The sequence below is a fragment of the Eumetopias jubatus genome, unplaced genomic scaffold (genome assembly GCF_037043125.1).
Source record: "Eumetopias jubatus isolate StellerSeaLion01/CBP00866 unplaced genomic scaffold, mEumJub1_p1.0 scaffold_3, whole genome shotgun sequence".
In the NCBI taxonomy this organism is placed as follows: Eukaryota; Metazoa; Chordata; class Mammalia; order Carnivora; family Otariidae; genus Eumetopias; species Eumetopias jubatus.
This window is the reverse complement of record NW_028274809.1, coordinates 71,457,419-71,474,950: the sequence shown is the minus strand read 5'-3', so window position 1 is coordinate 71,474,950 and position 17,532 is coordinate 71,457,419. Positions and strand designations below refer to the sequence as shown.

General features: G+C 36.5%; 1 protein-coding gene across 10 annotated transcripts in view; it reads left to right on the top strand.

Annotated features, from left to right (window-relative positions):
• The window catches only part of MARCHF7 (membrane associated ring-CH-type finger 7), a 70,070-nt gene that overhangs the window by 9,798 nt on the left and 42,740 nt on the right, over positions 1 to 17,532 (top strand). For 9 of the 10 annotated variants that reach the window (XR_003610789.2, XM_088021681.1, XM_028113109.2 and 6 more), the window contains one exon: positions 6,381 to 6,545. Coding sequence is in view for 9 of the 10 variants with exons in the window: in XM_088021681.1 (XP_087877807.1) it covers positions 6,381 to 6,545 (165 nt within the window). In the remaining variant the exon portion in view is untranslated. Of the gene's footprint in view, positions 1 to 4,693; positions 5,951 to 6,380; positions 6,546 to 17,532 lie in introns of those variants that run through there. The other variant, XM_028113108.2, reaches the window with a different exon arrangement.

The window sequence follows — 17,532 nt, the reverse complement described above, 5'->3', positions numbered from 1 at the left end:
ACATATTTATGAAGCCAGCCCTTGGTGGTAATGTTCATCTAATTACCAAACAGCTGTCTAACTCGAATCAAATCTAAAGAAATTTAGATTTAAAGACGTACAATGTTAGAAAAACTGAGAGACTATTATACTGACCATTGAGGAAAGATTGTACTTAGGAACTTTTTTGTGCTGTACTCTAAGTCTTGGTTAAAAGTATTGAACTTCAAATACCTTTTTCTGATAGTTTGTTCTTGCTTATATACTTTTCTGTTACAGCACTTACAACAATTTAAGTTACATGATTATTTGTGTGGTTTGTTTGTTCTCTACCTGACTGCATCTTCATAGTCACTATCTCAGTGCTTACATTCAACGTCCTCTCATCATCATGTTCAGTATTAATGTGCCTAGCACACACTAAATATCTAGGTTTGAAAAGATGCCTCCATAGTACTCTGTAAGTGGTCTGGTAGCAGTCTTTCAAGGACTGCACGTTTTATTTTTTTCTACATTTTTCTGTGCATTTGACCTACAACTTATGCAACCAAATTATGTAAGTTTTCTGGTTAACACCTACATTGTCAGAATTCAATCAATTTATGTAGAGGAGTTGCCAAAAATAGTTTCATAGAGTATAAATTCTGTATCTCAGAGGACTCTGCCTCTTTGCCTTCTCCCAAGAGATTTGTTTTGAGCAGATTTCCTACTAGGTTAGTTTCATTCCGCAAGTAAGTCTGCAAGTTAAGAATTGAGTATAAATACAAAGTAAAGTATAAGGTATGATTAAGAAGTATAATTGTTATAGAACTATGTGTAGGCCTATATCTCTTAAACATTTTGTCTTTCTGTTAATATCCTCATCACAAATATAGTCCCTTGTTCAGTATTTTTTTAATAGTCCTTTGTTTAGTATTTTTATAGCTATCTTAATAAAATGATGAACCTGCTACTTGTTAAATCATTTATGGGTTTTTGCATGTCAGTATTTAACCATTGATATTCTTGTTACTAATGTATACCTTCTTTGAATGTCCAGTTCTTAATTATTTTTGATAAAATTTTATATGGATGTAGTGTAAATGGTTTATAAAAAGCTGAAGATAGGGGCGCCTGGATGGCTTGTAGTTTAGGCGACTGACTCTTGATTTTGGCTCAGGTCATGATCTCAGGGTCCTGGTATAGAGCCCTGCATCTTGCTTTGCTCAGTAGGGTGTCTGCTTTGGGATTCTCTCTCCCTCTGCCCCTGACCCTGCTTGCTCGCTCTCTTTCTCTAAAATAAATAAATCTTAAAAAAAAAAAAAGCTAGAAGGTAGAAAAGATTTAACCAGGTCACTTTTAAGAGACAACCCAAGGACTATTAATAATTGTCCTGGGAAAATGAGCAGGAATTACGACTTTTCTGGAGATTCTGGACAAACCAGGAAATATGGTCATCCTATTTTAAAAAGGAAAAGAGGAGTACTTTGCCCCACCCTTCATTTCCAGTCTCTTTCCAAAGGCAGTTACCTTCAACTTTTAGCTGTTCCGGGATTTACCTTCACATTTCTTTTTTTTAAGATTTTATTTATTTTTTGACAGAGAGACACAGCAAGAGAGGGAACACAAGCAGGGGGAGTGGAAGAGGGAGAAGCAGGCTTCCCGCTGAGCAGGGAGCCTGATGTGGGGCTTGGTCCCAGGACCCTGGGATCATGACCTGAGCCGAAGACAGATGCTTAACGACTGAGCCACCCAGGCACCCCTGCCTTCACATTTCTGAAGAATGTTTATACTGTTTAGCAATTTTTCATATGTATTTTCCTTATTTACCCTTGTCTTCACTTCCCCAGTCACCTCCATCCTACAGCATGTTTGTAGCAAAACTGTTGATTCAATACCTTATGTTTACATTATTGTAACTAATTAATATTCACCCAAACACTCCTTTTTTTTTTTTCAGATTTTATTTATTTATTTGACAGATACACAGTGAGAACACAAGCAGGGGGAGTGGGAGAGGGAGAAGCGAAGCAGGCTTCCCGCTGAGCAGGGAGCCCTATGCGGGGCTCGATCCCAGGACCCTGGGATCATGACCTGAGCGGAAGGCAGAGGCTTAAGGACTGAGCCACCCAGGCACCCCGAAACACCCCCTTTCTTGAACAATAACTGATAATGGAGAAAATTTAATTGCCGTTTGTTCTTTTGTACTTAGCAGTTTTTCTTCCCCAGTTGTATCATGGTCTGTGCCATATATGCCAGAATAGTTTCCATATGCCCCACCTTCCTCCCCCCTGAACTTTGCTTCCATTATCTGCAATCCTGCTCTGGTCTGGATCCTATGCTTTCATTTACCTTTGGAACTATTTCTTGGGTTCTTTGTCTAGACTTTTCTTTCTTAACAGTTTCCTGGGTTCCATGTTTGTTTCTTTCATTTTTTACACTCTCATTTTCATAGGACAATACTCTTCATTTATCTTCCTTTGATATTTGTCTTGTTTTTTGATCTTTTTAAAAGATCTTGCATGTCTGAAAACGGGTCCTATTCTCCACCTCACATTTAATTGATTGGAATTCAAGGGTAAGCATTTTTCTCAGTACAACAGGCATTGCTTCATTGTCTTAAGATTTTTTAAAGTTGTAATTAAGAAGCCAGTACAGGATCTTCTCTTCATTTTTGGTGTTCTAAAATTTCAATATGATAAATTGTGCTTAGTGTTGGTCTTTTTTCCTTTGATCCTTCTGGGTACTCTCAAGCCCTTTTAATGTGGAGATTTGTATCCTTCAGTTCTAGAAAGTTTCTTTTATTTCTTTGGTAGTTTTCTTTCTTCTCTCTTTATTAATCATGGCTAGAGTCAGATGATAATTCCCCTGGTTAGTTCTGTTTTAAAGTTGTAGTTTCTATTTCTGAGAGGTTTCCTCAATTTATTCCCAATAATTGTTGAATTACTCATTTCATTGTATCACAGTTTTTAAAAAGTGTATCCCATTTTGAATGTCCACAAATTCTTTATTATACTCCAATTTCCTAAGCACCCTGTTATTTTATGAATGGATGTCTTTTGATCTCTTTGAGAGTAGTAGTTAGCTATTTTCCCCAAATTTCCTTTAAGTTCCTTTTTGGGGGGACGGTTATCCTGGTCTTTCATATCGGAGGGTTTCATTGGATACTTAGTAATCCTTAATGTTTATCTGTTTGAAGGAAACACAAAAAACTGATTAGAAAACTCTTGGTGACTAGTGGACTTTGCTGTGGGGTAGGATGTTCATGTGGCAAACTAGCTTGGTAATTGGGAGCAGTCCAAATATCAGTATCAGAAATCTTACCTCTGGTGTTTTGTTTTGTGATCCAAGAGTAAAATCCCTTAATTTTTATGGCAACATTGTAGAAATAGGACTGGGAAAAAGTCCTCAGGTCTCAGCATTGAGCATATAGATTTTATTTTTTACACTTACCTCTGCAGATTTGATTGTATACTTGGGTGGGATGAATTGCCTCTGAAATCCTTATTCTTGAGAGAATAAATACTTTTTTAAGAATGAAGCTAGGGGAAGAATTTGGGGTTTTACTGCTCCAACTACAGATTTTATTTTAAGCCCACGCATCTTCTCTTTTATGGTATCTTGTACCTTCAGGTCATGGTTATTTTTCTTTCTTTTTTTTTAAAATATTTTATTTATTTGTTTGACAGAGACAGCTAGAGAGGGAATACAAGCAGGGGGAGTGAGAGAGGGAGAAGCAGGCTTCCCACTGAGCAGAGAGCCCGATGCGGGGCTCGATCCCAGGACCCTGGGATCATGACCTGAGCCGAAGGCAGACGCTTAACAACTGAGCCACCCAGGCACCCCGGTCATGGTTATTTTTCATGTGCTGAGGCTCCTAGTTTCTACCTCTTTCTAAGGGCCTAGGGTGTAGTTTTATCTTCTCTGCTTAATTATTGTGCCTTTACTCCTCCTTTGGATTTTCCAAATACACATTGAAATCTCTTGCCTTCTGTGGCCCCTTTGGATTCATTTACTGTCGTTCTTTTTTTTTTTTTAAGATTTTATTTATTTATTTGACAGAGATACTCAGCGCGAGAGGGAACACAAGCACGGTGAGTGGGAGAGGGAAAAGCAGGCTTCCCACGTAGCAGGGAGCCCGATGCAGGGTGAGCTGAAGGTAGACGCTTAGGACTGAGCCACCCAGGCACCCCTCATTTGTCGTCTTATCAGGGTTCTGGAAAGAGGGGCAAAATAGATGCATAAGGATAATCTGTCATGTTTTAACTGGAAGTTCAAAACTAACCTTTTGTGATAAGCTTTCTTTAATCATATTTCAGTGTGACTTACTGTGGTTTGTCATTAGATATTTTTAGTGGAATAATTTTAATTGAGAATGAGTTTGTGTTACATCTTTTTCATGTTTGTATCCTCTGCTGCAATATAGATCATATGTTTTGTTTTTTCCTCTCTTCATTCTCTTTTCTGTTATTGCTTGATACCATGTTTTTAAATATTATCAGCAAAGTAAATTCTTTTGTAGTAACTTTTAAGGTAGAAAGTGTTGATTGATCCGAAGTTGGCAAGTTAATGAGGTTACATACCAAAAATAGATTAGATATTTTTACCTTAAATGTTTAAATTTGAATTTTTTTTTATCTTTTCCTTTTCCTTTTTTGGGGGGCAGGGGTGGCGGGTGGGGTGGGAGGGGATAGAGGGAGAAGGGGGGAGATAGAAAATCTCAAGTAGGCTCCATGCCCAGTGCAGGGCCTGAAGCAGGGCTCCATCTCAGAATCCTGAGGTCATGACCTGAGCCGAAATCAAGTCAGATGCCTAAATGACTGAGCCACCCAGATGCCCCTAAATTTGAATGTTTTAATAAAGCAAATATATCTTACCCAAGTGGCATATCATTTAAGTGAAATGCATCTGTTTGTAGTTGGTTTAATGTCAATCCACTACCAGAACAAGAAGGCAAGTTTTGACCTTGAAAGTGGGTGGGGAGAAGTTGAAGAGATTATTGTGATTTAAAGTTTTTTTGATTTATAAAAGTAATGTCTTTATAGCAGCACTATTTGTAACAGCCTAAAATTGGAAACAGTTCAGTGTCGATCTGCAATACAATGGACAAATTTATGTGTATTGATACAATGAAATACTATATAAACTGATTAGAGTGAACTAACTACAGCCGCATGCTACAATATAAATGAATCTCACAAATACAATGTTGAGCAAATAAAACCAGACATAAAAGAATACATATTATATCATTCCATTCATATACACACAGGTGTCCACCTCTGTTCAAAAGTAGAGCATTTCTGTGAATCCTTTTGTAAGCTGGAATGGTGAAAAGTGAAGAAGCAATTACCATTAGTTTATATGGGAAAGCTTTTGAGTGTTCCCAGATCCAAAAAATAACCTCTCAGACTTTTCTGTTATTGTACACCACATCTTGCTAATGGATACACAGTATACATCGAGATAAAGCACAGAAGCTTGTAGACAGAGTTTAAAGTTATGGTGGCTTGATGCTGAGATAAGTGTAGTTCCCGGGGAATGAGGTTGGTATTGTCACTTGCTACTCAGGGTACACACTGCCTCTATAATGCTGCAAAACAAATGCTGAATGGTGTTTTTTCACTTTTCGTTGCCTTTTTATAAAACCAAAAAATTGTCTTTGGATTTCTTTTGGTTAACGAAAGCAGGTACTATATATAGGTCTTTCATAAAAGTGATGTGGCATAATGTGGACTTTTGAAAAGTGGGAGATATATGTATAATTAAAAGATCAGACATAGCTATTGTGACTCTTGGTGTAGGTTCAGAGGAATGTTTAGTAAAGAAAAGTTAGAAATTATTCTCACTTTTGAGAAAGGGAGATAGGAAAACAAATTATAGCATAAGGTAGTGTGTCTTAAAAGTATATACAGAGTAGAAGCACACAAAGAAAAATGGTTGATTTCATACCATGACAACGAATTGAATGGGGAATGTATAGAGTTTCCAGGTACGTACAAAGTCCTGTGAGGGTATATTGTGATAAGGGGGGTGCAAATAGTACAGTGTAGCTAATGCTCATGGTTTGAGTATTAAACACTAATAATAGATAAGAATAGCAAGACAGCCAAGAACAAATTTGTCTTGGATTCCATAGAGACAAAATTGAGTAAGGAAAAAAGCCCAGGCTTTGGAAACAACCTCAGTTCCTCATCCCTCTTTCATCAGTTTGCTTCATTCTATGGTCAATAGGAAGCCTTTGATGGACTTTAGACTTCTGCCTTAGAGAAGAGGGGTGTTGATAGTCTCATAATTCACAATGTCGGATATAGTTAATTTGCATGGTTAATTCTTGATTTGAGCTGATGATTAAGGAGGATTAAGAATCAGAGATTTGCATGTTTTCCCAAAGGCAATTAATCAACATTTGCATTTCACAGGAAACCTCCAGAATGGAGTCTAAACCTTCAAGGATTCCAAGAAGAATTTCTGTTCAACCCCCCAGCTCTTTAAGTGCTAGGATGATGTCTGGAAGCAGAGGAAATAGTTTAAATGATACCTATCACTCAAGAGAGTCTTCATTTAGACTGGATTCTGAATATCAGGTAACATCTTAATTTGGAATGTATGTACACAGTTTCTTTCAAAATCCTTGGGGCCACATGGTTTTTAGATTTTAGAAAAGTAGTGAGTGTCGTTAATAAGACACTCAGATGGATCTGAGGCATCCTGTAATAAAACACACTAATATCTGCAGGAAAATGAATGATTATTCACACCAAGTAGCAAAAACTCAGTGTTTTCAATCTTTGTGGAATTCAAAATTATGAGGAAGGCTTTGTGGTCTTATGTAAAATCATCATACTGTATTTCAAAGACTTGGAAACCTATTTACTTAAAAAACATAAGTATCAATTTAAGTATAAATTTGACTAAATTAGTCAATGTGGATGACTTGGTCAAAGGATCAAAAACTGCATCCTTTCTTAACATTATACCTATTCATCTGACTTTTCTCTGCATGTACACAGAGCAGTGGTAGAGTAGTGATTGTTAAGTTTTTCTTTAGTATAGCTTCTAAGTATTTTGCTTTTAGTGGTGGGTGATTATTAAAAGACTTGTGAAGATGTATTACTATCAGTCTTTGAGACAAATTTTGGGGCTTTATTTTCATGCTTAGTATAACGAGTTTGCAGATTCATAATCTACATAAGCTACTCTTACATAGTTAATTTTCCTTTGGATTGATAGCACTTACGGTTTTGAAATGGCTTATTAGTGTTATAAACAGTAGTTTTAGTAAAAAACAGTATAAATCTCAGAAGGCATGATTTCTAGGTTTAATGCAGTTCATATTCATCTTTCAAATTTCAGGTTATTATTGGCTGAACAGCTAATTAAATCATGTGCACAAGACTGATGTTAGGTAACTTGAATCTAAGAGAATCTTTTAGTGAAAATTTCCATTTAAGTATTTGTATAAATGTATATATCATGTGATATACTACATGAAAAAGTCTCATTTTAAAATATTTTTACACAGTAATAAGCATTTTATAAAATATTCAGAGAAAGACTAAAGTAAAAATCTTCTCTAAAATGCATATAATACATACTTCCTCACTTTTTTTTTTTAAGAGTTTATTTATTTGACAGAGAGAGAGAGAGAGAGCGAGAGCAGGAACACAAGCAGGGGAGTGGGAGAGGGAGAAGCAGGCTTCCCGCTGAGCAGGGAGCCCGATGTGGGGCTCAATCCCAGGACTGTGGGATCATGACCTGAGCCGAAGGCAGACGCTTAACAACTGAGCCACCCACGCGCCCCAACTTCCTCATTTTCTATGAACTAATTTACTGAGTCTCATTTTAAATGGCTGGTTGATAATGTATTTTTTTATTCTGTTGCTAGACAAAAGGATACTTTACCAGAGGTACAGAATCACATATCTGCATCCTATAGAAAAGTTCTGGGTTAAATGATTATGACTTAATAAGAGCACAGATTGATTGGGGTGCCTGGGTGGCTCAGATGGTTAAGCGTCTGCCTTCGGCTCAGGTCTGATTTTTTTCCCTGTATTGTCTTCATAAAAAATTTGTCTACAGATCTTTTTCTAATTTTTCATAAAGCTTATTAGTGAGGAACAGACTCTGAACCCAGACTCTATTGCCTGGATTGGCGTCCCGTTTCACTACTTACTAGCTGTGTGAACGTGGGCAAGTTTCTTTATTACATCTTCCTTTCTTATTTTCCGTATCAGTCAATCAGGTTGTTAGTGTTAGATGAATTATTACACTGAATGAGAATAGTGCCTGCCACATGATAAACACTATATAAATGTTAGCTGCCACATTTGTTTTTATTTTAATTGTTAGAGTTAATTATATCAGCTGCTAAAAGTCTTGGCTGTGTTTAGAAAATTTATTGACATTCGCTTGAAAAGATAAGTATCTTCAGGACGATTCCAGCTTTTTCTTAACGTCCTAGATTACTTTAAAAGTCGTAGTTTTCATTGTGGGGGTTAAACAAATGCAAGCATAAAAAACCACTTATGTCTTTTATTGATTAAGATAAATCAGGGTTGGAGTTTTTCTTAATGTTTTTCAGTTGCTTCAAATGGCATCCAGTTTTTTTTAATGGATTATAGGAACATTTCCAATCTTAAATCAGTTACTCCTAGCCTGCTTTGCTCTTTAGTTTTGATTTAGAAACTGAGACTTCTGTGTTCTTGCAAAAATTATTTTATATCTGTGTTTTTTCCGTAAAATGGTGGTAACAGTAGCTCATGTGTTTGTTATTAAGATTAATTGAAAGAAATAATACATTAAAGCACTTAAAACAACTGTGCCTGGAACTTAGTAAGGGTTCAGATGTTTCTGTTTATGATGATGATGATTGTGATTGCTACTGTTATCATTATTTCCTGGCTTTATATTGGCTTAAATAGATACATTTAAGGTATAGTGTAATACGTTGTCAGAATATTTAAATTACATACTATGTATTTAGTTTTATATAATATCCTTAATACTACTTAACAAAATGTATATTTAATGAGTGAGACCTTTAAATGTCAGAGGGAATATTTCAAAATCGCTGAACTGCTTGCAACATAACACTCCCCTTGTCTCAGACACTTAGTAAAGCTGAAGCTTCAGAAAGGAGGTCAGGACTAGGCATGATAGATCAATTTCAGTTATGTTAAGGATTAAATAATAGGGAAATACCTTATATTTATATAGTGCTTAACATTTTGTAGAACATTTTTCGCTTTTAATTTTTTTAAATATAGCTTTTTTTTTTTTTTAAGATTTTTATTTACTTATTTGACAGAGATACACAGCGAGAGAGGGAACACAAGCCGGGGGAGTGGGAGAGGGAGAAGCAGACTTCCCGCGGAGCAGGGAGCCTGATGGCGGGCTCCATCCCAGGACCCTGGGATCATGACCTGAGCCGAAGGCAGAGAGAGGCTTAAGGACTGAGCCACCCAGGCGCCCTTGCTTTTAATTTTAAATAGGATAATACTTGTGTCATTTTATAGGTAAGGATCTGAAATCTGAAAAGAGAAGTCGTTTCCCTCAGTCACATGACTAGTATATAGTGTACCTGAGTTTAAGAATCTAAGATTTACAGATAGTATTGTTTTTTTGGGAAAATATAGATTCTAAGTTCCGAAAAGTTATTTTCTGAAGATCTTTTGGTTCTCAGCCGTTTGTTAGCTGGGCTGCCTCTGTTATTAATCTTGCTGATATTTCTGTTGCTTCATCTTGAAGTTTTTGTTACAATTTGAGTGGTTGAAAACTATGATCATCTTATCTCTTTGTTAACAGTAAGTAGAATTTTAAATATTTTTTTAAAGAAAATTTAATTCCTTTAATTCATATTGTTAAAAGTAAAAATTTGGGGGCGCCTGGGTGGCTCAGTCATTAAGCATCTGCCTTCGGCTCAGGTCATGATCCCAGGGTCCTGGGATCGAGTTCCACATCAGGCTCCCTGCTCGGTGGGAAGCCTGCTTCTCCCTCTCCCACTCTCCCTGCTTGTGTTCCCTCTCTCGCTGTCTCTCTCTCTCTGTTAAAAAATAAATTAAAAAATCTTTAAATAATAAAAAAAATAAAAGGTAAAATTTGGGAGCATTCTGTGAATATGTAACTGTTTATGTAAGTTCCATATATATTTCTATAACTCAATTTAAGAACTGCTAACCCCACTACACTTTTCCTTTTTTGCTTTGAGATTGATTACTTTTAATATGAAATAATGAGAGCCTTTTTATTTACGTGTTTTCTAGTTTGTAGATCAACTTACAGAGCTCAGTACCATTTGCATATTTTGCATACTATATTATCTCAAGAATTAAAAGAACCAGTGTCATTAACACATTTGTCTACTACAAGGTTAGCTTCCAAGGAACTAAATACATGCATGCATACATATAAATACAATTAGACAAGAAAATGAGAATAGTTTTAAAATGGAATCAAGAAAAACATAGATGAAGTACTGAGAGTGGGTCAAATTTGTGACACTGATAGGCATTTTTAAGCCCTGTACAGTGTTTTAGAGTTAAACTTGGACTCTTGGGCATCAGGAAGGTCACAGGGAAATAGAACCAGATCTATAAGGTGTTTTGTTCATGAGGAAAAGAAACCCAATTCCTCAAAGAAAGCAGTCCTTGGCAGTTTGGTCTGAAAGGGTACAGTGAATGATAGAGTGGACATTGTCTTCAGTGTAGTATTAATATTAATAGTATATTGCTAGCTTACTCAACTTGTTTCTTGGTAAATCTCTGTGTAAGCAAAGGACATGATGCCAAAGTGTACAGGTTAGTGAAAAACAGTTCTGTAAAGGGACAGTAGAGTGATCTGAATACCAATTTTCTGGTAGTCTTCATCTACGTATTAGGGAGTTTTGAGTGATAAATGGACTCCAGATCCTCCTCTCTTGTGTATGTATAAGGTTTCTTACCTGGATTTGGGCATGAATGAATTCATAAACCTTAAAATCAGCTAATGTCTTTTTTTTTTTAATGAGAATTGAAAAGACTACTTATTTTGAATAGAAAGTAGAAAATAAGGCTTCACAGTAGTGTGGCAATGGATGCTCTAGCACGTGAATATTTAGAAGAGGTCAGAGTTCCATGGTGTTGCATATGGCTAAGATAATTTTGGTCTGGAAAATTTTCGAAACAGGAATTAGCAGTCATCACAGTCATGGCATTGATTCATTGAAATGAGGAGCCAAAGAAGAGCATTTCATTCTGGATTTGCTTCTGTTACTGTGTATTAAATAATTTCCAAGTTATTAAGCATTGTCCAGTGGATAGCATTGGTTGTATTTGTAGTAATTGTTAAGGTTCTTTTTTTTTTTTTTAAGAATAGCTTTATTGAGGGGCACCTGAGTGGCTCGGTGATTAAGCATCTGCCTTAGGCTCAGGTCATGATCCCCAGGTCCTGGGATAGAGCCCCGCATCAGGCTCCCTGCTCAATGGGAAGCCTGCTTCTCCCTCTCCCACTCCTCCTGCTTGTGTTCCTTCTCTTGCTGTCTCTCTGTCAAATAAATAAATAAAATCTTTAAAAAAACAATAGCTTTTTTGAGTTATAGGTCACATACCATATGAGTCACCCATTTAAAGTGTACAGTTTCGTGGTGTTTAGTATATTCACAGAGTTGTGCAAATCATTACCACAGTCAATTTTAAAACCTTTTTATCACCTCAAGAAAAAAAATCCCAGAATCTTTAGCTATCACACACTGCCCCTCCCTCTCAGCACTAAACAACCAGTAGTCTACTTTCTGTCTTTCTAGATTTCCCAATGTTGGACTTTCATTTATGTGAGTAGAAACATACACTGTAGTGTTTCGTATTAGCTTTTTTCACTTAGCATGCTTTCAAGGTTCATCTGTGTTATAGCATATATCAGTACCTTATTCCTTTTTTATGGATGAACACTATTCCATTGACTTGGGTATACCTTTTTTATGGATGAATAATAGTCCCTTTTTTGGATAAATCACATTTTGTTTATCCATTCATCCACTGATAAGACATTTGTGTTTCCATCTTTTGGCTGTTATGAGTAATGGTGCTGTAAATACTCATGTGCAGTTTTTATGCAGACTTATGTTTTCAGTTATCTTAGGTTTATACCTAAGAGTAAAATTGTTCAGTCATACAGTATAACTCTGTGTTCCATTATTTGAGGAGCTGTCAGACTATTTTCCAACCTAGCTGGACCATTTTTATTTTATATTCCTCCCAGCAATTATGTGTGGGGGTTCTGATCTTGCCACGTCTGTGCCTACACTTATCTTACGTTTTGATTCTAGCCATCCTATTATGGGTGTGAAATGTCTCATTGCAGCTTTGATTTAGATTTCCTTGATGACTCATGATTGTGAGCATCTTTTCATGTGCTAATTAGCTACTTTTATATCTTTGAAGAAATGTCTCTTCAGATCCTTTGCTTATTTTTAAATTGGTCTATTTGTTGCTTTATCATTCAGTTGTAAAAGATTTTCGTCTTAAATACCACTTTTTCATTAATGATATATGGGAAAGCGATTGACTTTTTTTTTTATATTAACCTTGTGTCCTGCAGCCTTACTGTAATCCTTTATTCTACAAGGGATTTTTGTTGTTGATTCTGTGAGATTTTCCACATAGTAGAGGGCATCATCTGCAAATAAAGATATTTATGTCTTCCTTCCCAAACTGTGTACATTTTATTTCCTTTTCTTGCCTTATTGCATTACTTAGACCTTCCAGTGCAGTGTTTTAAAGGAGTGGTGTAAAGAAGAACCAAGTAAGCCCAAAGTTAGTAGAAGAATGGAAATTAAAAAGATCGGAAGGTAAATAGAGACTAAAAAGATGATAGAAAAGATAAGTGAAGCTAAGAGCTGTTATTTTTTTTTAAAAAGCTAAACAAAATAGACTAACCGTTAGCTGGGTTCACCAAGAGAGGAGGATTCAAAATCAGAAATGAAATAAATGATACCATAAAACTACAAAGGATCATAAGGGACTACTATGAACAATTAGATTCCAAAAACTGGACAACCTATAGAAATAAATTCCTGGTAACACACAACCCACTAAACCTGAATTATGAAGAAGTAGAAAATCTGAACATACCGTTAATGAGTAAGGAGATTGAATCAGTAATCAAAACCTTCCAACAAAAAGTCCAGGATCAGATCACTTATATAAATTCTACCAACTTCTCAAACTTTCAAGAAACAGAAGAGGATGTATCATTCCTAGTTCATTTTATGAAGCCAACATTACCCTGATAACAAAACCAGACATGGACACTGTAAGAAACGAAATTTATAGGACAGTATCCCTGATGAACATACGTGTAAAAATTCTCAACAAAATATTAGCAAACCAAATTCAGTAATATATTATGAGGATTATACACCATGATCAAGTCGGGTTTATCCCTAGGATACAACAATGGTTCAACATCCACATATCTCATCAGTGTGATATACCACATTAACAAAATGAAGGAGAAATCTTCTTAAAAAAAAAATCATATCTCAGTAGATGCAGGAAAAGTGTTTGACAAAATTCAGCATCTGTTTATGATGAAAACTCAGCAAAATGGGTACAGAGGGAGCATATGTCAACATAGTAAAGACCATATATGACAATCCCACAGTGAACATCATACTCGGTGAAAAGCTGAAAGCTATTCCTCTAAGATCAAACTAAACTAAAGAGACAAGGATGCCTACTCTTAACTACTTTTGTTCAACATAGCATTGGTAGCTCTAGCCAGTGTATTTAGGCAAGAAAGAGAAATAAAAGGCTTTCAAATGAGAAGAGAAGATGTGAAACTGCCTCTCTTTTCCAGATAACATGATAATATTTATAGAAACCCTAAAGACTCCACTAGAAAATTGTTAGAACTGAATAAATCCAGTAGAGTTACGGTATGCAAAGTCAGTATACAAAAGTCAGTTGCATTTCTATTACACCCTATTAGAAATTATGAGAACAGTCCTATTTGCAACTGCATCAAAAAGTAAAATACCTACGGGGAATTAATTTAACCAAGGAAGTGAATGTTGTATACTTAAAACTATGAGACATTGGGGCACCTGGGTGGCTCAGTCGTTAAGCGTTTGCCTTCGGCTTGGGTTGTGATCCCAGGGTCCTGGGATCAAGCGCTGCATCGGGCTCCCCGCTCTGCGGGAAGCCTGCTTCTCTCTCTCCCACTGCCCGCTGCTTGTGTTACCTCTCTCGCTGTGTCTCTGTCAAAATCTTTGAAAAAAGAAAAACTATGAGACATTGATAATGAAAGAAGTTGAAGACACAGATAAATGGAAAGCTGTTTCGTGCCCTTGGATTGGAAGAATTAATGTTAAAATGTTCATACTACCCAAAACAATCTACAGATTTGGTGCAATTTCTACCAAAATTCCAGTGGCATTTTTCACAGAAATAAAACAGTCCTAAAATTGGGACTCTCGAAAGGCCCCAATAGCTAAAGCAGTCTTGAGAAAGAACAAAGCTGGAAGCATCATGCTCCCTTATTTCAAACTATATTATAACACTAATAGTAATCAAAACAGTATGATATTGGCATAAAAGCAAATAGATCAATGGAATGCAATAAAGAGCCCAGAAATAAACCTACACATATTTGGTCAATTAATTGACCACAGTGGAGCTAAGAAAATACAGTGTGGAACGGAGAGTCTCTTCAGTAAATGGTGTTGGGAAAACTGGAAACCCATATGTAAAAGAATGAAACTGGGCCACTGTCTTACACAATACACAAAATCAATTCAGTGGATTAAAGATTTGAACATAAGACCTGAAACCATAAAACTCCTAGAAGATTGAGGTGGTAAGATCCTTGATGGGTCTTGGTGGTAATTTTTCCGATTTCACACTGAAAGCAAAGGCAGTCAAAACAATAGTAAACAAATGGGACAGCATCAAACTGAAAAGCTTCTGCATAGCAAAGGAAATCATCAAAACAAAATAAGGCAACCTACCAAACAGGAGAAAATATGTGCAAATCATACACCTGGTAAGGGTTTAATCTCTAACACATAAAGAGACAGTCATATAGCTATGTGGCAAAAAAAAAATCTGATTAAAAATTTAATGGGCAGGGGTTGGCACTTGGATGGCTCAGTTGGTTAAGCATCTGACTCTTGATTTCAACTCAGGTCATGATCTCAGGGTTGTGAGATTGAGCCCCATGTTGGGCTCCACGCTCAGCGGGGAGTCTGCTGGAGAATCTCACTTCTCCCTCTGCCCCTCAGCCCTCAAAATAAATAAAATTTTTAAATAATTATTTTAAAAAATGGGCAGGGGATCTGAATGGACATTTTTCCAGAGACGACATTAATGGCCAGTAGGTACATGAACAGGTGTTCAGCATCACTAATCAGGGAAGACACTGACATCACCTCACACCTGTTAGAATAGCTATCAAAAAGAAATAGCAAGTGTTGGCTAGGGTATGGAGAAAAGAGAACCCTCCTGCACTGTTCGTGGAAACATAAATTGGTGCAGTCAGTCACTATGACAAACAGTAGGGGAAGGTTCCTCAGAAGATTAAAAATACAACTACCATATGATCTAACATTTCCACTTCTGTATATCTCTCTGAAGAAAGGAAAGACACTAATTCAGAAAGATATCTACAATTGCATGTTCATTGCAGCATTATTTACAAGAGCCAAGACTTGGAAACATCCTAAGTCCATTGATAAATGGGTAAAGACAATGTATATATGTGTATACAGTGGAACACAGTTCAGCATAAAAATGACATATCCTACCATTTGTGACAGCATTATGCCAGATGAAGTACGTCAGGCAAAAACAAATCCCTAATGATCTCACTTATATGTGGAATCTAAAGAAAACTCTGGGGATGCCTGGGTGGCTCTGTTGGTTAAGCATCCAACTCTTGATTTTGGCTCAGGTCACAACTCGGGATCCTGAGATTGAGCCCTGTGTCTGGCTCTGTGCTGAGTGTGGAACTTGTTTGAGAGTTTCTCTCTTGCGCCCGCCCTGCAAAATAAATAAATGTCTGAATTTATAGATAGAACAAAATGGTGGTTGCCAGATTCAGGGGGTAGGGTTGGGCAAAATGGATGAAGGGGGTCAAAAGGTATAAACTTCCAGTTATAAAATGGTCCTGAGGATTTAATGAGCAGTACGGTGATGATAGTTAATAATGCCTAGCTGTATATTTGCAAGCTGGTGAGAGAGAAGATCTTAAAAGTTCTCAGTCACAAGGGAAGACAATTTGTTAACTGTGCGGTAGTAGATAATTTTTTACTATATGACCCATGAGATCATGATCTGAGCTGAAACCAAGAGTCAGATGCTCAACTGACTGAGCCACCCAAGTGTCCTTTGGGTTTTTATGGAGGCTTCATTATATAGTCATATTGACTAAGTCATTGGCCATTGGCTGCTTAAACCTTCAACCCCTCCCTTTCTCTTCCCTGGAGGTTAGGGAGTGAGGTAGGACTGAAATCTTTCTTTCCCTAAAAAAAAAAACAAAAACCTTTTTATTTGATTGTTAAAATAATTTAGAAATGGTAAAAAGTAAATGATTCAGACCAAAGATACTTGAACAGTGAACCAAATTGGTAGGAGCTAAAAAAAGGGTTTTGATTTTGAGCTTAAGCCAGCAGAAATACTGGTCAGAACCTTTATTTTTCCTTTCCATGTATTAACAAGCATTTTGTTTCCGGGATGGCATATGGGCTGCATTTTAGAGTTGAGTCATGAAAATTGTTAACAGTGAGTGCATCTTTTCCCATCAATAGCCAATTCCTGAAAACTGGATTGATTTTAGACTTTTTGTTCATTTTTCTGTATCTCTAAATTTGATGAGTTTTTATGTCTTACAATTACTCTCTGTTCCCATTTTGTCACAAGGACTTATTTCCTGCTATTTCAATGACTTTATACTTTCTATTCCATTTTTTTCATCTTCTGCAACGCTCTAAGGATCTTTTTAAGAAGTAGTTGATCTGATGGTATTTACTCATTCAGTAATTCCCAAAGTTATATTTACATAAGTGCTATTCAGTAACAGTTTGTTTGGTCCATGCAAAACAAAAATAAGGAAAAGATTTTGTGCAAATGAAGTTTATTCATTTTAAAAGTCTGTTTTATTCTGTTAAATCCGTCATGTTTTGGGAGCATATAAAATGCCCCTTTTATTTTATTTTTATTTTTTAAAGATTTTATTTATTTATTTAACAGAGACACAGCGAGAGAGGGAACACAAGCAGGGGGAGTGGGAGATGGAGAAGCAGGCTTCCCATGGAGCAGGGAGCCTGATGTGGGGCTCGATCCCAGGACCCTGGGATCATGACCTGAGCTGAAGGCAGACGCTTAAGGACTGAGCCACCCAGGTGCCCCTAAAATGCCCCTTTTAAAAACAGGGGATGGGATTAGATGGTATTTGCAATTTTCATTTACTTGTCAAAAGCGGTAATTCTTTCTAAATTTTACATTGAAACGTTTTTATTTTGGTCTCTGAAATTCAGAGGTCTTAGAATCACTGGCCTATAGCACATGATCGCTAATACCCTAATTATGGCACATACGA